The sequence below is a fragment of the Haemaphysalis longicornis genome, unplaced genomic scaffold, assembly GCF_048455015.1.
Source record: "Haemaphysalis longicornis isolate Haplotype H1 unplaced genomic scaffold, Haemaphysalis longicornis Haplotype H1 scaffold_7, whole genome shotgun sequence".
Lineage (NCBI taxonomy): Eukaryota > Metazoa > Arthropoda > Arachnida > Ixodida > Ixodidae > Haemaphysalis > Haemaphysalis longicornis.
In genome coordinates, this window is record NW_027526422.1 from 33,284,404 (window position 1) to 33,305,167 (window position 20,764).

Consider the following 20,764-nt stretch of genomic DNA (forward strand, 5'->3'; position numbering starts at 1 on the left):
GACTGGGCGGAGACAGCAGCTGTTAGAGTGATTTTTACGAAGCTTCAGAAGGTGGCTCATTAATTGTAGATGGAGCAACGCTAATCGCTAAGATGATATGCTACGATCGTTAGCGAGACACCGGGAAGGATCCCATCCTTTAATGCTTCGGGAGCCTTCCATCTCTTTGTTCGCGTTGTGAGGCACAGAAAATCGTTGTCTGCTTCAGCATTTTGTCGACTGTATGCTGCAGAATTTTGCCACAAGATAGAAACAAAAATCAGGAAAAATTCCCTAACGGGGTCTTGTAAACAATGCGAAGCATATACTGACCAAGCAACATAGCTTATTCGCGGTGGGAAAAGTGGTTACTGGAAATAATAAAAAAAGATTGGAGGAGAGCAACAAAGAAAAAAAGGATTGATTGATTGATTGATTGGTTGATTGATTGATTGATTGATTGATTGATCGACCGACCGATCGATCGATTGATTCATTTATTCATCAATCGATCGACTGAATAACGTCTATTGAGAAATATGAATGAGAAAATGCAATGTACCAACATGAAAAGCCAATCAGGAGGAGGGAACGATATCGCATATTAACGATAAGGAGAGGTCAGCCTGGCAGCGACCTTGGCTTGCTACTTCACATGGATGTGAAAAGGGCGAAAATGTTCGACACAATGAAAAAAATCCAACGTGTCATTGAGACAGCCCAATGTGTCAATGAAAAACACCAATCGAGCCTTATGGTAGAGACACCCTCGCTTTGTGGAGCCTCCCCAGTTGGAAAAACCTTAGTCTTCTGTTGCTGTCCGGGCCTTGGTCACCAATTCTCAGGATGTCAGCCCACAACTCGTCATAACTGTCGTAGGGATTATGGGGTCGGGGGGGGGGGGGTACAGGGGGGGGGGGGAAGGGGGGGAGGTTGGGCGCACTGAAAGGCATAAAAGAAACATGGAAGCGTCAAAAGTGTTCAAATTAAAAAGAACAAAGTTCGGGATGCATTGAGTGTACCTCACATAAACTTCCCGAGTACCTAATTTATTTCTTTTTAGTCAACGCTATTTTAGAATGGCTGATCGTCAAAGTGTAGTACAGCAGACTTCGAATCCTCGTAACCGCAGAAGAATAATTGTCTGTAGTTGTTACTTGAGAGTAAGTAATATTGTACATCCGCCCCCCCTCCACGTCCTCCTTGAGTATATGAGGTAGGAGGGCCACGATCCCCTCGCGCCCCTCCTTTATCGTACGCTAGTTGCCGGCTTACTACTCGTTCATCTCCAATGCGAAAACAATAAATGGCCAATTGAAAAGAAAATCATCCACGTGGCGTCTGTGGCAGCGAAGCGGCTCCTGAACGCCGACAGCGCCTAACGAATAAAACTTAACAACCAGGAGTCCCTGGACACCAGGGCACTTCTTAAGCGTTCTGAATGGGGAAGAATTAATCTCCAATTGAACGCCTGAGAATATTTCTTTCCGCCCCGAATTCTCGAGGGTCCTTTTGGCGCTTGAGACGATTTGCTATGGGATTTGTTCCTCCTTGCGCTTTCCAATGGCTTCGGTCTGTCTCCTATGCGTTGCACCGCTGCTCGTTCCTGCCGCCATCTATTGGGCGCGTTGACGACAATGGTGGATTTCTCTGCCTCTGTGTACGCTTGCTGGGATGCAATCATCCGCTCCTCAACCTCATCTGTGCTGTGTAGTGGCGTGGACGAACAGGTTTCGCTACTACCGAGTTTAAAGGAGCCATGAAGAGAAAACTCAAGTTTGGTTCATCCAAAAGATTGCCTCGTTAGAATCATACAGACACGACTTTTAACGTAAAATTCGCTCAGATAAGCTGTATAGTTAGGAAAAAAGGGAATGGCCATGCGACCCACTAGCTCATTTCCCGCAACAGAGCCTATGATGTCATATCAGCCAGCTCGGCGATTGGCGGAGGCCGGCAAAAGCAAACGCAAATTAGGCAGATCTTATAAGCTTGCCGAACGAGCTATTTTGGCTTAAATTTAGGGCAAATTCTTTTAAAGCAGTAAGAATGGTGGGACTGGCAGTGGAAGTTACGAAAGCACACGTGAACATAGAAGTGCCGATCCGTACTGCTGTTGGTACTGCGCGCACTATGCTCGGTTTAGCTGCTCAGGGCAGCGGGCCTTTGGTGTAGTTTTAGACGACAGTGGCCGGTTGACGCAAGTAACGGTGTCTTACGTGACCATATTTGTTGAGCGAGCACGATGTTTCACGAAATGATTATTTTCCCCCTGAACAAAAACAAGCCAGGTTTAAATACGGTCAAAAACAAACGAAAGGCAGAAAACAGCTTGCCACGGTATGGTGGCGCCATCTAGGTTCACTAACGCTAAACAAGGCTTCCCGACCGACTGCAGAGCGTTCGGTTCCTGTGATGTCATTGCAGATCACGAAAAGGCACGATGAAGCGGGAAAATCGGAATTTTAACTTAAATTATTTTTTTTCCTTAGTGAATGAAGCATCGTCTGCATTCGAACAAGCAGAAATCTTTCGAATAACACAAATTTGTATTTTGTCTTCATGGCTCCTTTAAGCGCATGCTATGGAGCGCCTCACGCTATGGAACGCTTGAAAGGGAAGTCGGCCTTTTCGCTCAATGGGCCATTTATTGTTTTCGAAATGAAGGACACCCTCAACGCTGCAGCGTGCAGTTTAACGTCCACGATCTTTCTGTGCTGAAGCGCTGCTCTGCGCAAGAGGGTGGGGGTCAGGTGAGCGTTCACCACGAAATTAAGTGCTCTTTCCAAGCTGCCATTAGACGCGCTTCGAACGTCGGAGGCTTTAATAATGAAATTTCACTCGTTTCGGCATGGCGGCAAGCGGCCATGTAGCCGGCTTTAAAATGACTGCACAAGAACGACAATTACAACCATGATTCTGCGGGCGCACGTACTGTAGCTGCTATTTCTGTAGCTTAATAAGCTACAATTACCTCCCCCCTCCTGGTCGCTTTTGTAGAAGGTTGAAACTAGATTGCGCATTGCGAGCAAATGAATGCAAATCCCAAATGAACAGGTACTGGTTTCTTTCTATTTACTACGCACCGATGTGTTCCCTCGACAGGATGTCATTTAAATCGAAAGAAAACTGCAGAAGCTCCCAAGAGGAAATTCTCGAGTAAATGCTTAGGCCTCTCTGCTGACAATGAACACCTTAAAGTTCGAAAGTCGACTTCACTGCAGCACACGCGTGCCTTGCTGGGAAGAATTTTTGTCAGGTGCCATACAAGCGCTATACGGGGAACCTCTGAAGTCAGCTTCACCACTCAACAATAATGCTACGCTGGGAAGACCTCTTTAAATACATCCGTTGGCCTTCATCACGGTGCAAGAATATTCTGACACCGTGGCCTTCATGTACGTGCTATAAGTGCTATACGTGCTATATAAGTGCTATGTAGCACTTATAAGTCCTATAAGTGCTACACAATGAGGCCGTTAAAGTCGTCTTCACTATTATACAAATGTGCAATGCTGGGAAGCCACGCTTTGCTCAGCGGTATGGAGAGTCATGTCAAAGTATGAAGGCCCTACTGCCTTTAACGTTGGCATGTTCGAATCCGGCGAAAATGTGACACATGATGTGCTACCGACCAACGGGTTTCCTCGTCCAGTCCACGTGCAGAATTAAGCCTTTAAAATACTGAGATATGTGATCGTTCACACCGTGCAGTAGCGTAGGACCATCTTGTGGACCTGTGCATATCTGTCCTACACGAGCTGGGGTACTCATTCGACTGCACCATATGTTCCATTCGGCTTCAATAAAAGAAACAAAGAGAGCTAAGCCCCCCTTTCCCTCAGAAAAAAATAAAAAAAAAGAACGGCCGGGGGTTATCTAGGATATGCTTCCCGTATGTGACACGCAGTATCGTGTCACATTCGTCGCCCGTCGAAGGCGTGGCTGGAAGGGCGACACTTCCTGAAAAGCGCGAGCTGCGGCAGCAACCTGGCGACAGACAGCAGAAGCAAAGAACGGTCGTGGTGACACCTCTTGACGAAGATTAGACGTTTTCGCCGCCATCTACGAGACGGGAACACGCACAAGCGCGCAAAAAGCTCGCCTAGAACACAAAAACGAAAAAAAGAAAAGCGGTAGGCTCTTTCACGGGCACTTCGTAAGTGGCGGGAATAAAAAGGAAAACGTTGTAAAGAGAAAGAGTGCGATCGCGGAGTGTGCGACGAAAGCGAGAGAGAGAGAGAGAGAGTGAGAGAGAGAGTGAGTGAGAGAGAGAGAGTGAGTGAGAGAGAGAGAGAGGTGGGGGAGTGGGAGAGAGAGAGGTGGGGGAGGGGGAAGAGGGGGGAAGGGGGGGGGGGGGGGGGCGAGCACCGTTTTATACGCCGCTGGTCCAGCACTTGTCCTCCTCGTCGTCGTCATCCCTAGACCCGCGACGAGACTCAGACGCTCAACCGCGCGAGAGACGTGAGCGCTGATCCCCGCCGGGCGTGCTTGCCTCTCGTTACGGCATTTCGCCATCAGCCTGTGGGTGGCGGCCGGGTGCGTGTGTTGGTTTTTCGCCGCTCCTGTCGAAGAGGCGCCTGTCAAGGGAGTCCCCTGTCTCCCTCCTTGTTCTTTTTAAACTTCTTTGTTTCCTCTCTTCTTGTTCGACCCAGTTTGCTCTTTGCGCTACGCTCATTTTCTCGCTGTCCGCGCTATCTCTGCAGCGCCGCTCTGCCTTCGACGTGCGCCCATCAGCCGCGTGTGTCGGTCCAACCCGCCCTCCCAACAACGGGTCGTATCTCCTCCGTCGTGGGTGGCGACGTGCACCGTGCAATTTTCGACAGCTATGCCGTGATCTCACGTTCGCGCTTTCGCCGGCAGCGTGTCATTTGGACCTAAGTGTTTTTAGCGACGTGCTGAGCGTGGTCGGGGCGGCGAGCTCCGACCACCGGTCTATATCGAGCTCCTTCCAAGCCGGCGCGCACAGACATGCAGACTTTACGAATTGAAGCTGTCGTCCTTTTTCTTTTGGTTTAACTCACCCCTTGACTCGCTGTGTGCCGTTCTCTCAGTGGCTTTGCCGGTTGCGAGATGCAGCTAAAGGAACTTGTGTAAAGTTGGTAGTCGATGTTACGAATGTTCCGATGTAAGGAATGAGTCTAGATTTGAGAGAGTTAGATGTTCTGGTTTAGCCGGTCGATTTTTAAGAATTCTGTGTTTTCCATCATGATACTTGAATCTCATTGAGGGTGCTACACGTCAGGGTGCTACACGTTTGACGTTCTGGCGCGGGTGTTACTGCGCTTCGACAGAAATCTCGGTGGCGTCAGTGTTTGAGCAGCGCGCAAAAACGAAACACGGAAAAACACAGTATGCGAGTCGCACTCAGTCTGCCGATTCTAAATTGAAATTTGATTTTTTTTTATATCTTATAGCAAAATATTGTCAATCCAGCTGATGCATATATGACCAAAAGGCCCTACTTCTTAGTGTACGTGTCGTGGCACTGCGAAGCTGTTACCCCGCACGACCCCCTGCGTGCGGTGTCGAAATGTTGCACTTTCCTTGCAACTCATTTGATCTTGCTTTTCCGTGTTCGAGCGCCCGATCCGAGCGCCCGAATCCCCCTTCTGACGCCCATGGCTCTGCATGTTCGGATGTGTTATGACGTTACTCAGTCTAGACGTTCGGATTTAACGACGGGTAAGCACTACATATAAAGCATACAAAACTGTATGCGCTTCGACATTACTACGCACGCTATTGTTTCGTGACATTTCTGCGAATACGGTAAGCTCTCGTTATAGCGAATTCGTCGGAACAGGATACTGAATTTGTTATACGCGATAATTTGTTAAACACCGTCAGGATTTGCCCTAAATACACTGCAGTGAAGCACTTCGAATAAACCGAGATTTCGAATAAAGCGATTTCGTCATAACGAACTTCCTCACTGCAAGTATCCGAGTTCCTTAAAACCCCGACACCACTGACCGCGCAGTCCTTGGCGCCCCCCGGCGCCCATATATATGCTGCGCGCAGCGATCCCGCTGACAGCTCCATGCTTGCAGCCAGATCCGTCGTCTGTCTGCTGCTTGGGAGGCGAGCGGCGGGGAATTAAGGGGTGGTCCGGCCGCCATTGGCTCGTGATGCTTCAGTTAATTCTGCACGACGCTTTAATGAGTCACCCTCGCCCCCCTATTCCGCTTCTGCATGCCTGTCTGTGTATACATAAGCTGTCTCGAACATCCTGCAGCCGTGCAGCTCTTTTGACGTGTGCGCGATTGAGGCGCACATCCGGTCTTGTTATACCGTCGTCGCCGCCGTCGGGAGCTGCCTCCACTGATCCTCGAGCACTTAACATGGCCGCACAAGTTCGGGACCTCCAAGTTATCGGATAGCCGTCTTCCACTGCGAGCTGTTACGGGGCTTACAAGTGATTCGCGTGGGTTTACCAAGGAGGAGTAAGCCCGGTAAGTGGCAGTATGTAAACTGGCATGGAGATGCGCGCGGGAGGCATGCCAATGTCATGTTGCATAGGGGAAGAAGTCTTGTCATTTATATATTGCTCTTCTTACGGCGCACACGAGAAAGTTTATATGCAGCTTTGGAACAAGTATTCAACTATCTGGCTTTGTTCGAGGAACAGCAGAAAATGACTTGGGTTTACCGAAAATTTTTAGTAAAATTGAAGCCCACTGATGTTTTTAATAGAACGTATACGTTGATTTTCGGATTGCATTTTTAATGTTGTGTTAGAAAGATAATCCACTTAAATCAAAACTTTTATTTGTCTTTTGAACAAACAGCGCAAGGACGCGGACGACAGAACGGAAAAAAAGACAGTACAAGCGCTTGTACTGTCTTTTTTTCCGTTCTTCCGTCCGCGTCCTTGCGCTATTTGTTCAAATGATGTATAGCCAACTAGCCCAAACCCAAGCCTTAATTAGATTCAAAACTTTTAATTTTACCTAATCTTGGCCACAAAATGCGTTGGTAGTATTCCACGCCACATTTCACGACTGACGAAAGGTGCACGCGTAATGACGTGGGTCAGGTTTTAGGGGTATTGAGTATGCAAATATCTTGCGGTGATTCAATTGCTTGAGGAATATTTTGGAATGTACACCATGGACCCGGTATCAGCTCTGCACAGAGCGCTGCGAAGGCGTTTCAATACCCTGATGACAAGATGCTGCATCACTTTTTTACTTCTTAGACCAGATTTTCGGTCATCCTTCGTGGAATTTTTTCGCCGCTGTTGTCGGGAAAGAAATGCACAATAAACTGTAACTGAAGCTCAAACTATAAGCCTGCTTAGCTCTTTAGCGATGCGAGTGAGCGTGTACGTGTACAATTTTGTCGCGGCCAACTCTGGTTCTTCTCATTTATCCGCTGCGGAACCTGGTCGCTATGAAGTACCAGAATCCGATCGCTCTGCTTTCGTTATGCGCCAGTGCCGTATAAGCGTAATTGCACAACGTAGCTTCGAAGTTAACGTGTACATGAGAACCGTGTATTCTGCAACGTCTTTGGATTTAGACCGGAGTCCTCCACAAAGCTACAAATTGGGCTGATGCATGCCCGTTTGACGTGTGCGCTACTGTTCACCCGGTAATCTGGTAATGGAGTAATGTCATCCTCGTACTAAGAACATCTTCAATGTGGTATGTATCGGGGATTTTCAGAAGAGAAGTCATCCCCATGTTAAAAAGTAGAGATTATAGCACTGACCCCTGAGGGATACCGGTTCCGATTGTGTAATAAGGCCTTGGCCTTGTATTTTCACAATGGGATCTTGTTACTGTGCGTTTATAGACGTTACGGTATAGGTGGGAGAGCTCATGCTTATGGCGAAAAATTGTGAAGGATCAGATCGCTCGACTCGGCGTCAACAGCTTTTGCGACTTACGTGCCGATAGCTGTGCGCGCTTGCTGCTTTTCCATCGCTCAGTCATTATGACGTATTCAAGAAGCCCAGTGCCGGATGTAGCCAGCATTCTCCACTTTTATTAAAGATCTATCCATCCGTATGGGTTTTGATGAGGGCACGTAGAGATACAAGTTCGGGGTTGTTGCTAACAAATTTCAGTGGCGAACAAACGAACTTTAGAAGCACCCGTTGCGTTGAGGTTGGGGCACCTGTTAAAACATCACATGATTCAAATATTGACAAAGTTTCGCTGCGCCGTCCTCAATAGTCAAAAACGCGACGCTGAAGCAGGCGCGCTGACGGATTTTAAACAAACTTGCTTTTAGCATGTCTTGCATGCCTCACCATGGCCAGCACCACGCTCCCCCCATACTCGGCAGTTTCGTTCAAGCTTTTTCATCAATCTGAAAGTCAACCACTCATTGCATTTGTACAGGTCAACAGCAACATCATGCTATATACGAAACAAAACATAGTTCTTATGCTCCTATATCATTTCTCTCGCCATTGACAAGGCGGAGTACGCTGAGTGTGCCTCGCTCTCTTTCCCTCTCCCTCGCAGGCGCATGTTCCCCGCGTACAAGGTGCGCGTCTCCGGTCTGGACAAGAAGTCCAAGTACATCCTCCTGATGGACATTGTGGCCGCCGACGACTGTCGCTACAAGTTTCACAACAGCCGGTGGATGATCGCAGGCAAGGCCGACCCCGAGATGCCCAAGCGAATGTACATCCACCCGGACTCCCCGTCGACCGGGGAGCAGTGGATGCAGAAGGTGGTCTCTTTCCACAAGCTCAAGCTCACCAACAACATCTCCGACAAACACGGCTTTGTGAGTAAACACCGCTTGCCTCACGTTGTATCGTTGACGTGCTCGCAGTAGGTGCCGGGATCTGGCATGTACAGCCTTTGTCAAATGTTTATGGGCCACGGTAGTGTCACTAGATAAGGTTACATAGTATCGGCACTCTTTTCTCCTATTGTTCCGTGCCGCCGCCATGATCATTAGTCAGTTCGCATCACGTGATCATTGTTTACACTGCGACGGTTCATGGGCGCTGCCATTTTGTTGCTTGTGCATTTTCAGTCGGTAAACTGTGGAAGACTTCGCTTGTCCCCCCTGCTCTGCGGCTGCGCACGACTAACGTTGTTCCGAACACGAATCAAAGATAACGCTTGTAGCAGCATTTCAGCAGCTGAAGTGGGCACGTAGGTGCCGTTTTGCTGCATCTTTGGCAGTGTTGTTAACAAACACCCCGGTAGAAGTTAGCGGTGACGCCGTAGAAGAGGTAATCTCGCAACACTGATAAACACCAAAATGGCCGCCTCTGCTGACTTGCGTGCCTGAGTGCCGCTACTCTTGTACCTTATCTAGTGACACTAGGCCACGGCAAGAATTTTTTGTCGTTCAGAAAACAAAGGCTTTCTGAATATTTTTGGCATACCATATTTCAGTGTGAATCTAAATGTAGTCTTCCGCGTTGAATTCTTTGTGGCCTGTAAACTTTTCGCGTGGCCCCAAAACGTTTGACCAAGAATGTACGTCCTTAATAACGTGTTTGGTACACAAATCCAGGCTCGCATGGCCTGGTGAATTATTCGGCGGTATTTCATTGGTTTCATTATATTTCTTTGGTACCACGCTGTGATTTGGGACTGTATACGGTTCTGTCGGGTTAGTACATTTTGTGAGCACCGTCGGTTCAGACATTGAACCTGATTCTGTTATTCGAAGCGTGCTCCCTCGTCACTCCACCCCCACGAAAGACGGAACGGGGAAAGTCCGGAAGCCCCAAGTGTCGATCAAGGGACTGGCGTCTCTATTTCTTTCCTGTCTCACTTTGGGGTCAGTGGCAGGTTTTGTATACCTTTGCCGGGCAGGTCGCGCCAAAGCATCGGTGATTAAGAGTGATGAGACAATCATCGTCAGGCATCGGAGGTAACTTTTGCTGATTTTTTTCCCGCACATATTCCTAGGTTCTATACGGTTTCCAAAGATACATGGTTAACATTAACGCAACAACTATGGACCAACAGTAACAGTATTGATGCGGCTCTCCTTCAAAGTTGTTTAATTAAACAGTCTGAACGCTCTACCGCATGTTGCGGACCGCGAAGACATGGCTGATGTCGCTTGGTATACCACACGTTGGACACATGGGCCATGAGGTGAGCTTCAGCTTGTAATGCCACGCCGGAGACCGTGCTGAATTCGTCCGGAATGACGCCTATGATTTTTTTCATTCCTTTAGTAACGCATTGCTGAAATCTTTGGTGCCAAAGGGACCTCAAATGGCCCGTGGTGGTGGGCTTTAAAATGCGCCTTACGCTTAGCACCACCGTCAAGAAGCAATAATATGAAAGTGCTTCACGGGCCAGTTTGTCAGTGGCTTCGTTCCCTAGAACGCCTACGTGTGAAGAAAGCCACTGAAAGCGAGCGGTAAGGCCGTTTTAACACCAGAGCTGTTTAAGCTCGAGCTTGGTCCGGTGGCGTTTCGCAAAAAATATACGAAGGAAAAATACCGAGCGCACGTGAGCGCGCGCCTCGTGAGGAGCACCTGACGTCGTCCGGCTCGACCTTCGAGAGCACTCAGGCTGCCCAGCGTTCGTAATCTTTCGCGTGCTGTTCTCCTTGCCAGTTCACGTGTGTTCACCCCTGAAGTGGGGAGCTCAGACGCCGAGTTCGCGAAGCCGGTTATTGCGGCGGGTTCTAGCGCGTGCTAACGCGGTCCTCCTTGGGAGAGGTGTGAAAGCCTGCGGACAAAACTATCCGGGGCTGCCAGTCATGGAGAACTTTCAGCAACAAGTTCGGAAATTCGTGTGGGGTGCAACAGCGGGGTCTCCTACGGAGGGAGAGGGACCGCCAGTTCTGCTGTTTAATTGCAACAGTAGTGCAAGCTGTGCCTTTTTTTTTCTTCTTGGAAGTCCCTTGGAAGCACCTTTGGAAGTCCTTCTTTTGCCAAACGGGCCCATGGATCATTAGACCGGACATATTGAGCCTGGTCCTCCGGTTTTCTAAGGACACAAGCCTATGGGACTCGTGGTAATTTGACACAGATAGTTCCATGCTGTCAGGGCGTCGAATTGCCAGCACTCTGTGCAAGGCTGGGTCCTTCTGTTCATTAACAATTCCCTCCCTTACTTATAGTTGAATTAGTGGGTGGCAGCTGGCATCCTGTTCCACTGAACACCCTCACGCAGGCGCTTGTAATCGAAAGCAATGAGGGAACATCCATCGGAATAGTTGAATGACCGGTGATCCTGTACGCAACCTAACAATGGTATGAAGTGTGTGAAGCGTGCAGACTTCATCAGTCTCGGTTTTCCTCACCGTCGAAGGCGAGACTTATCGCAAACGCCGGGCGCAGATTCCCCGCTCCGTTCACCTGGCCGGCAGACTGCGGCAAGCACAGGCACGCACACGTCGAAGAAGGAGCGCGTGTATTGAAGCTCGCTCGTGTTTGCCCGAAACAGAGCATAAAGAGGCGCCGCCCGCCTCGAGGTTGTGCGGAGAGGCCGCCCGCCCGGCTCCATCGCGTGAGAGACCTCGTGTTTGCTCGTGCATCACGCATTGCTCCCCGAGCCTTCTCTTACCCGCGCAAAATCTCCGGAAAAACGACGCTGCCGCAACTGAGAGCAAACGCGCGCTCCTTAGGCCTAGTGCGCTTCTCCTTTCTTTGTTTTTTTCAAGCGGCCTCGAAAAGTCCTCCGGGAATTGTTCTTTCCGTTTCCCTCCATCTTACCCATCGTCTACCCGCGGGTAGATCTGAGACCGAGCTCTCACTACTCGCTCGTCTGTCCTGAGTCAACTGCGCGTGGATCTCTTCACTGTGAGCTTTCGGATCGGGTTTAATCTTCCGAAAGTCGGCTTCGCTTCTTCTTCGGCTTTCCCTTTCTTCCTCTTCCATTTCTGTTTTCTTTCTTTGAGTTTCCCGCGTTTCCCGTGCCGCGAGTATTCCCTCTCGTGCGAAAGGAACAGCGCTGTGGGCTTCAGCTCGTTCCCTTTTCGATCTCACGGCCCGGTGTTTGCGCGCCAGATGTGAGCCGAGATCTCGGCAGGTTGTTTGCGTCCGCCGCGGAGGTCCCTCGCTGCCTGTTCTCTCCGTGGACGTCCTCGTCTTCTCGTCGTGCTTTTGTTTGCGAGACGGTGTGCCGTGCTTTTCGAGCGTCGTACACAACTTAGCGGCCCTCGTGTGTGCTCGTCCACGTTGGCGCTCTCGTGCGGCGGCGCCTGTGATGGTTCGAGCGACAGGACACTTTGGTGTCCTCTTGAGAAGACCAACTGGTTTGTGTCGGTGGAAGGTTTCAGCGGGCAGGTGCGAGGATATGCCGCTCGGAGTTCAGCTGTCTTGCTGCAGTTAAAGGATTGAGGACATTGTCGTATTCCGTATATGTTCTTAAGTTAAGCGAAAGCCTTCGTTGCTGACTGCGAATTTTGTGTACTGCGAAATGAGCACGTCAATTACGAGGAAACTTCGCCAAGCCAGGCAGTTTTCACAAGCACGCTCGTCAAACGCCTCGCTTTGTTTTGTCGTCAACACCTCGTCAGTGTCCGAGCCGTTTGTTTATTTTTGTTGTTTGGAGAAAATCAATCGTCTCGACGCTGTGCATGTACTCTTAGTTGCGTCCTCGATAACGCCCCATATATAAGCGGTGCGCAGTCCCAATTCCGTGATATCAACGACTCTGACAGATTCATTTTCGGTGACGTCATCGTGAGTGTATATATACTTACGAGCCGACGCGTGTACTGTCGACGTAAGCCGTCGTGCAGCCGAAAATGCCGTTTTCAATTCAATTAACATCACTTCATTTGTTTATTTAGCATGTAGGTGCCGAAATGTCGACTCGGAGAAGTAAAAAGGAGATTTATTTCCTGACAAGGCTTCCACTCCCCATGAAACACAATGAATAGCACAGGAAGCCGCTAGTTAATGTTATGTAACTATATAACGACCATCCCCCCCCCCCCCCCCCCCCAAATCCTTTACGCCAAACGGAGTTTTTAGATATATGCGGCAACTACTACCACATCAAGCGCTGTTTGCCGTTATGAACGATGTATGAACGCATTTCACGCATTTTCTGTTGTTGGGGAAAGTTCTATTTTAGCAACAAGCCTATTTAACAGCGTATTTTTTTGTTACAAAAGGAAAGTTTGACGTAAGTCAGTGGTGCCAAACTGAACCCTATTTTTGAAGTCCCGTCTAGGGTTTAATGTCTACCGACCGCTTTACACTCTAGGCGTTGGTCAGTAGGGAAATATTATCGCTTATTTATTTTTATTTTTATTGCATGTGTCGTGAGTGTCAATCTCGCTAGCCCGATCATTGCACGCAGCCTAGTGTCAATAATCTATCGGGAGGTGCTCCTATTTTAATTATTCCTCCGCAGTGCTTCGAGCACCGAGCCCACGCGGGCTGTCCGCTTATAGTCGAGGTATTAAGCAACCTACAGATACACGCGTCATATTTTGTAGCGTGAGCTACACTGGTCGAAGTTGAGCAGTTTCGCGTGGCTCCTGAAGAGCCGTGCTGCGCATGCGCAAAAAGCAGTGACGTCTCACCGCGCACAGCTGGCGCGCCGGAGCCGCCGCCGCCACCGCCACGATTGGATTGGATTGGATTGGATTGGATTGGATTGGATTGGATTAAATTGGATGAGATTGGAATGGGAATCATGTTAGCAGCAGTAAGCATGATAATCAGCTAATCCTAGACAACCAGGGAAGCTAAGAATAACCAGCTGAACCTTAGCTCACGCTACGTATATCCTGGCATAACCGATCTAAGCCACTGTTAATTTTTTGCTGCCAACGTGAGCATCCGACGCGACTTCGCGCCAGCTCGTCTCTCGCCAAGGTTCACACCGAACCCGGCGCTGCCGTATGTAATCAGGTGGCCTCCTTATAAACGCGTGAGCGCCACCGTATTATAGCCAGCCCGTATACCGAACACGCGCGGCTCCCCCTCCGCCGCCCTCTCGTTCTCGTGAGGAGGACTTCGAAGGTTGACTCCTTTTCGCTCGCGTGCAGACGTCAGCCAAAAGAGGACCCCCTACGAAGGCGCGGCATACACTTGAAGTTGACGCAGACACGTGGCGGCGGTATTGTGCTCTTGTATACATACGGAGCAGCAGCGGCAGCGGCAGGCATGCGCTCGTGTTTGTTTGCATTGCTCCGCGCACCAGCGCCTCTCCGTGGGCGGCCGCCACGGAAGTAGAGGACGGCCGCTGAGTGAGCTGTCCTCGACGAGTAGGTATATACGCTCCCTCCGCTCTCCTCCGGTGTAGGCGCACCTGCCGGCGACAACGGTGACGCCGAAAGGGTTGCGAGTCGTCTTTCCCGAAAGCGCTGTATGGCTGAGTGGAACAGGTGTTGACCTCAACCTGCACGCGCAACTGATCAGTGCGAAGCCGTATGTGCAACCGTGCACTTTCGAAAATATTGCCCCTCGCGTACAAATGCATATAAGGCCCCCTGTAGTTCCCGGAAGCCAGTTACTTTTGGAAGTAATACAGTCGAACCTCGGTATAACGAAGTAGCATCCGGGCAGCAAATTAGTTTGTTATATCCGATATTCGTTATAACAGTGGAGGTAAAAATCGGCTGTAAAAAAATCGACAATCTGGCTTGTGCAAAACTACTTGATACAAAAATGCACTTTTTGAGGCTTCCAACCCTCTGTAAACAAGGTAACCCTTACCTTTCTCCTTGTTGCATTTCAAGCTGAACGAGCCGGAACATGAGTACGTCAAATTACAACAAAACAAGGTTAAATTGACAAAACAAGCATGAATCTTGATTGATTTGGTGAAGGATGTGATCTTCATCCGGTGGCTGCTCACAGCCCTGAGAAGGATGGAGTTTTCCACAGTGTCCACGAACAAAAGGGCCTTTATACTTCTGCGGATGCCGGAGGGTTTTTCCAAGCAGCTTCTCAGCCTCCTGGTCAAATATTTCTTCGTTCTATCCGATATCGCGCGTGACTCACAGTTTCAGTTTCGTTATAAAGAATAAGTGCCTTTAAAATAAAGCGTTACCAACCAAAGGTCGTATTTAGTTCGCTATAGCCGATAATTCGCTACATCAATGTTCGTTATAACGAGGATAAACTGTAACTGTTAATGGTCACTGTTTTTTGCTGAGGCAGCAGAAAAATATATTGCACTAAAACTGCTCATTAAAGCGAAGCTTTCGATTTCTCACTGATGGTGTCCATGCGCACCACAAAACACACTCCAGAGAACCAACTTTCCCTGACGACGATGAGGATCGTTGAAGCGCCTCAAGAAAAAACGCTTCCAGTGGTCAGAATCAAACCTGGACTCCTTGAGCCATTCCTACACGGTCGAAGAACTTTGTATTAGAGAGGAGGGGCGCATGGACGTGCAAAATCAGACAGAAACATTTACGCCCCTCCGTCTAACGGCGATGATGGTTCAACACGAAGCTTTCTTCGTGCTAAGTCAAATGGCAAAGGGTCAAGGTCAAAACCGCTGCCATGAAAAGTCCAACTGCGTCCGAGTCAAAGTCAAAGCTAAGCGAGTCAGTCCAAACCGTCTGCGAGTCAAAGTCCAAACTCGGACGCGAACCAAAAAGTCCCTCACGAGAAAAATTGGAATTCAACCACCGTCGTCGTTAGACGGAGGGGTGCATTATTTTCCCACTTGGCTATGGGTTTAATTCAGAGAATGAGCACAACGTTAGGAGCAATTTTCTGATAAAAGGAGCACCTGTACATATACGGTAGTTAAGAAGTCTCTGCTCGAAATGCGACTACACTGCGGTGCTATTTAATGATAAATTACCTGTATTAATGCCAAAAAGAATTTCCGCATAGACCGCGCGCGTTCCCTTGTTTCGTTTAAAATGCACCACGCTGCACATAATAACAAAAGTATTTTTAAACATCACTTTAAAGATGACGTATTTTTAAACATGACATTTCCGTTACATGTATATTTTGTTCCTGCTTCCGTGCGTTCCTCAACTCTAGCTTCTGTTGCGATACTGATTTCACTGCCTGTAGCGCTTTTATTTTTTATTGAAATTGTTTACACTGCGCACAGAGGTCACCCCCCCCCCCCCCCCCCTTGCCGGACAGTTTTAAAATTTGTGCAGTCATGTGAGCTCTTTTCACTCTATCCTCAATGTGAAACGAACTTGATCCTCGACCATAGTACCTGAATCACGAGCCTCTAAAAAAATATGTGTTGCGCTAAAGTAAGCCGTCCATACGCAGCTATTGAAGTATTCAGCCAGGACGCCAGCCAGCTGAAGCGCAGCGAACAGCACCACAGGCGTTTCTTCTTTTCTCATCTTTTTCTTTTTCTTATATCGATCACAAACCGTGCGTTGAGAAAGTAAAGAAATTTAGGGTAGAACAAAAAGAAAAGTAAAGCAAGGAGCGCCATCAACTTCCGTCTATGAAACGCCGGGCTCTTTTCGAGCAGCCAATAAACGCGAGGCATAAACGCGTGTGGGCAAGCAAGCCCACCTACACTGCAGGGCCGACGAGTTTACCACCAGGTCGATGCAGCTGACGACCTTATGCAAGACTGCCTGCTTTAAATACCAGCGCCGGCCGCTTTAGAGGGCCGCCTTCTACAGATACGTGCGGAATGCCGGAAGAGCACGGCACATGTAATCGATGAAGTTAGGTCACCGTGCCTCCTCACCCTGTCACCTTCCCCATCAATACATTCGGAGGCGTACACGTACTTCATGATAACATACATGCAAAAGCGGTTGTGGCACAACGAAGAGAGAGATACGAAGGGGGGGGGGGGGGGGGGGGGCTTTTTATTGAAGTAGCAGAGAGGATTGCCATATACAGTCGCCTGCATGCTTCTCTGCTGAAGATTGGGGATGAAAGAAGAAAAGACCAAAAAAAGAGCTGGGCAGGAAAGAAGAAAAAAACGGCCGTGGACTTACATGACGGACTTGCACGCGCTTGTTTTTTGTTCTGAGGTTGGACCACGTTTTTTACAGTTTCTAAATTAGGCCACTATTATCCAAATAAGAGAATAGGCTCATTAGAGCTTGGCGCTGCTTTGAGGGACAAGTGAATGGTCCTAAGCTAATCTTGAGCTCGGTGTCTTCAAGAAAGCGCGGCCTATAGGCCGTGCATTCCGATGAAATGTGTTCAATTGTTTCAACACATGAACAATTATCGCAGAAGGGGCTACGGCGTTACTCCAAGGCGAAATACGTAACTATTTGTGTAGGCACAGTTCAGACGTAGATACAACAAAAAGATGCGCTGAGCAGCAAGTCTAAAGAAGAGGCAGTCTGGAGCAGAGCACAGTTCGACGGAGGTGACGGTGTTAGTCGCGCCTTTAACCCCCAAATAAGCACGTTAATGGCCGTTGCAACAGCTTTTTTGTGGCTTCTTAGAGGACTCTGGAATATGAGGTCAGTTTGTGACTCGGGTCTTCCTCTCTATTTGAAGTGCGCGCGTGGCATTACTAATGCCATTGAATGACATTACTAAGCATTAAATGCGCTAATTCGCTAGTGCTTTTAATGCTATAGTAAACATTAAAAAGCACTAATTCCCTTACTAAGCATTAAATGCAAAGCGCGAAGTTCGCGTTTCGCATTTAATGCTCACGTTATCTTCTCGAACCGTTTGAATTAGCAAGCCCAGATCTGCGCCGAGTTGGCTTTTCAGTATATCCTACAGGCGTTAATTAAGCCAGTAACTGGCATCACACATTATACTTCTCAGCTAATGTAAGCGCCGGAAATTTGTGTGCAATATTGCCGCGAACCATGCATTGGGTTTATTTGTGTTTTGCTTTTACCGCCCGGCTGCGCCGGTCTGTGTTATCTCTGTGCCAAGGGAAGCGCGTGTTCCATTCTTTCTTTCTGTTCCGCATGTGTTATCTGTTCTGATAGGGAGAGCCTTCCGATCTAACGTGAACAGCCCAGAATATCTTCTTGGATCTACAATGTTCTAGATGTGAATCGACGGTTCGAGAACCACGCGCGCCGAAAGATAAAAAGCCTGCAGAGCAGACGCCGGGGTATTCGACTCGCCGTAGCTCGCATGCGTACGTCACTTTGTTGACTGCTGCTTCGCCGCATCTGTATTCTTTAAGTTGTTAGGGGAGCACAAGTTCGCGCCAATAAACGTGTTTTCCTCGAAGACAACTGCGTCGTCTGTGGCTTCGTGACAATATACGTTCCGTGCACACAAACCATCCCATTAAATTATTTTGTTCGTGACTAATATTTGTAATTCAATGTGAGGCATGTGCAGGACAAGATACACAAGGTAGACGAGAGCACCAATTGAGCCGGTTTAAATGAATAAATTTCGTTCCTATTGATCATGTAGGCTACCAAATTAGTAGGCAACCTTGTGTCACCGATTGAGCACGATTGTGAGTTTCCAGTCACGATGAATTTTCTTTTTCCTCTCCTACCGGCCTGCCTCATGCACTATCGCTGTGGTTGGTCTTCGTCATAATTGCACGGACCATGTGTCGAACATCCACCGACAGAAACCGTGTTGCCGTCGTACGAGCGAACCGGTCCCTCTGCGCGCTGAACATCAAAATCGGGATTTGAATTACACCGGGAATGCAGACGGGACAAGAAGAAGCCGGCCGCTTAGAGGCAGGGCGTCTTCTCTTCTCCAAGCGCGTGGTCGTTACCCGGCTCCCGTATATACGATCGACCGCGATTACGGTTCCGGCACCATAAAACAGGCGTTTCGGAACGCCTCGGCACTTAGCGACCTCCCTGGCCCCCGGCTCCCCGGAAGGCCAAGAGAGGGAGATGCTGTCTTAATTTTCCGCCGACTTGGCGATGCCGAGCCGATGACACGGCTCTGGAGAGGCGAATGCGATTGCAACGGCACGCGCACCGGCGCGTATGGCTATGGTGGCTCGCCGCCAGGGGGCGTTACGCGCGTCGTCTTGCCGGGGCGTGTTAAACCCGGCCGGCTCTTTCTGGCCCGATCACTCAAGAGACGCCGCGAAGGATCTTGTTGCACGGGGCCTTTGGCAGTAAGCAGGCGCCCCGTAATTGCCCTGTCGTGCCTTGCCTCGGTTTTTCCGTGCCAGCCGATATACCCTCCGCACTAATCAAACGCTTCGCGCGGCCATAATAGCCTCTAAGTGCTACTGTGCTGTGCGGTGCCGACGACGTGGAGACGTTTCTGTGCTACCGCGTTCAGCTACCAGTAAACCGAAAAAAAAAAAAAAAGCGAGACTCACGGCATGCTATGATTAGAGGAGAGTGTTTACAGTAGCGGAGCTTCGGCGAGGTGAGCTCGAATGTTTTGAATACGCCGGAACCTTGCCGTGTCACCGAGAAAAAAAGTTTCAAATATAGCAGTGCTTAGTATGACCTTTTACACATTGCAGACCCGTTCTCCGTCACGTTGCAGTAACAAGGCGTTCTAAGGAAGTACCGCTTATTACTAAACCAGCTCTTACAACAGGGCTTTACTGTCCTCGAATATTATACGTATAATCCTGACGAAGGCCGGGCTTTCGGCCGAAACTTTGAATCAACCCTTTTGTTGTTGCTGCTACCGATGGTTCTCTACTTCATGTTCACCACGTATTCGGTTGCCGTAAAAAGTAGGCAAGGATGACACACGCTTCTAATAGAACTGTTTATTCGTCGACGTTTCAGTCGGAGGCCGACCTTTCTTAACACCTATGATCCCTTGAAAGAGAGGTGGGCCTCCGACCGAAACGTCGACGAATAAACAGTTTTATTAGAAGCGTGTGCCCCCATTACATCTATATAAAAGTTCGCGTCATGTTGTGGCGTTTGTTGGCGCAGGTTGGCGCGTTTGTTTGCGCAGGTGCTAGCGAACGTTAATTATTGTTAAACCAAAATTCAAACGAACGTTCTCGTTCTTGCGCTTATTATTGCGTGAGAAATGGATGTCCCACGTCGGTAAAAATTTGCGCCGTTGATCCGCGGACGCGTAGCTACAGACGAACAAAACCAGAGCACGTGCCGAGAGTGGCGACGTCAAGCGGAGTTGGCCTGCCGCTCGGGGAGAGGGTCTGACGCCTGCTCGTAACCTGATGGCTTACGAGCCCGTCTCCTGACTTCCCAGCCTTAAATTGAGTGTGAAGCGAGTGCGGCCCTGAGTGGGCGCAGAAGAGGATGAATGAGAATGCGGCACTGCAGAACAAAGGGAGCGACAGGCAGCCGATGCGGCTGCTAAAGCAAACGGCCCGCACAGACGGTTAGGAAGCAAGGCACGGTTGACAAGGTGTGCGAGGGGCGTGCGAGGAACGCCGTGTTGCAGGAGTGCGTATTAGGCCAAGCCTCAAGTTCGCGAGGGAGGTACACCTGTGATTGTTCCAATATTTTTACTCCGCTTACGCCAACGATCCCCAGATGCACAAGACTACTTTTAATTTGCTTGCACGCCAACTCCACAAACAGCTTCCGTCGCTTGAGAGAGAATGACGTTACTGAGACTAAACCTCCACTCCAAGATCACCCTCCTGGGTTTATTTCCCCGCTAATTAGTTGCTGGGCATTTTCGCAGAGAAACGAGTTCTCGCCCGCAGATGCTGGTAAGCGGTGCGCGTCCTGCCTCGCGTCGCGCATGCGCGCGTGAGCGCGCCGCGCGGAGGACCGGAACACGTCGTCGGTCGCGGTCGAGGACGTCGCGCTTGGCGGCTGCCACGGAAAGTGCCGACGACTGTGTCTACTCCCGCCACCACCACCGAGGTGGCCGGAACTGCGGAAATAACCGCGCACTGATGTGAGCGATTACCCGTAACCCCAGAACCGCGGAGACTCCCGGGAGGCAGGTGGTATTTGTTTGTAAACGTATCAAGGCAGACGATGACTCGGCGATGCGGTCGGACAAAACGGGAAGAAACCAGCC

The 20,764-nt window shown here is 49.4% G+C and overlaps 1 protein-coding gene across 1 annotated transcript in view; it reads left to right on the top strand.

Annotated features, from left to right (window-relative positions):
- Nucleotides 1–20,764, top strand: part of LOC144146237 (uncharacterized) — a 146,642-nt gene that overhangs the window by 73,867 nt on the left and 52,011 nt on the right. Inside the window, exons 2-3 of the mRNA XM_077678201.1 lie at nt 8,457–8,724; nt 10,011–10,061. Of these exons, the coding sequence (XP_077534327.1) occupies nt 8,457–8,724; nt 10,011–10,061 (319 nt within the window). The remainder of the gene's footprint in view (nt 1–8,456; nt 8,725–10,010; nt 10,062–20,764) is intronic.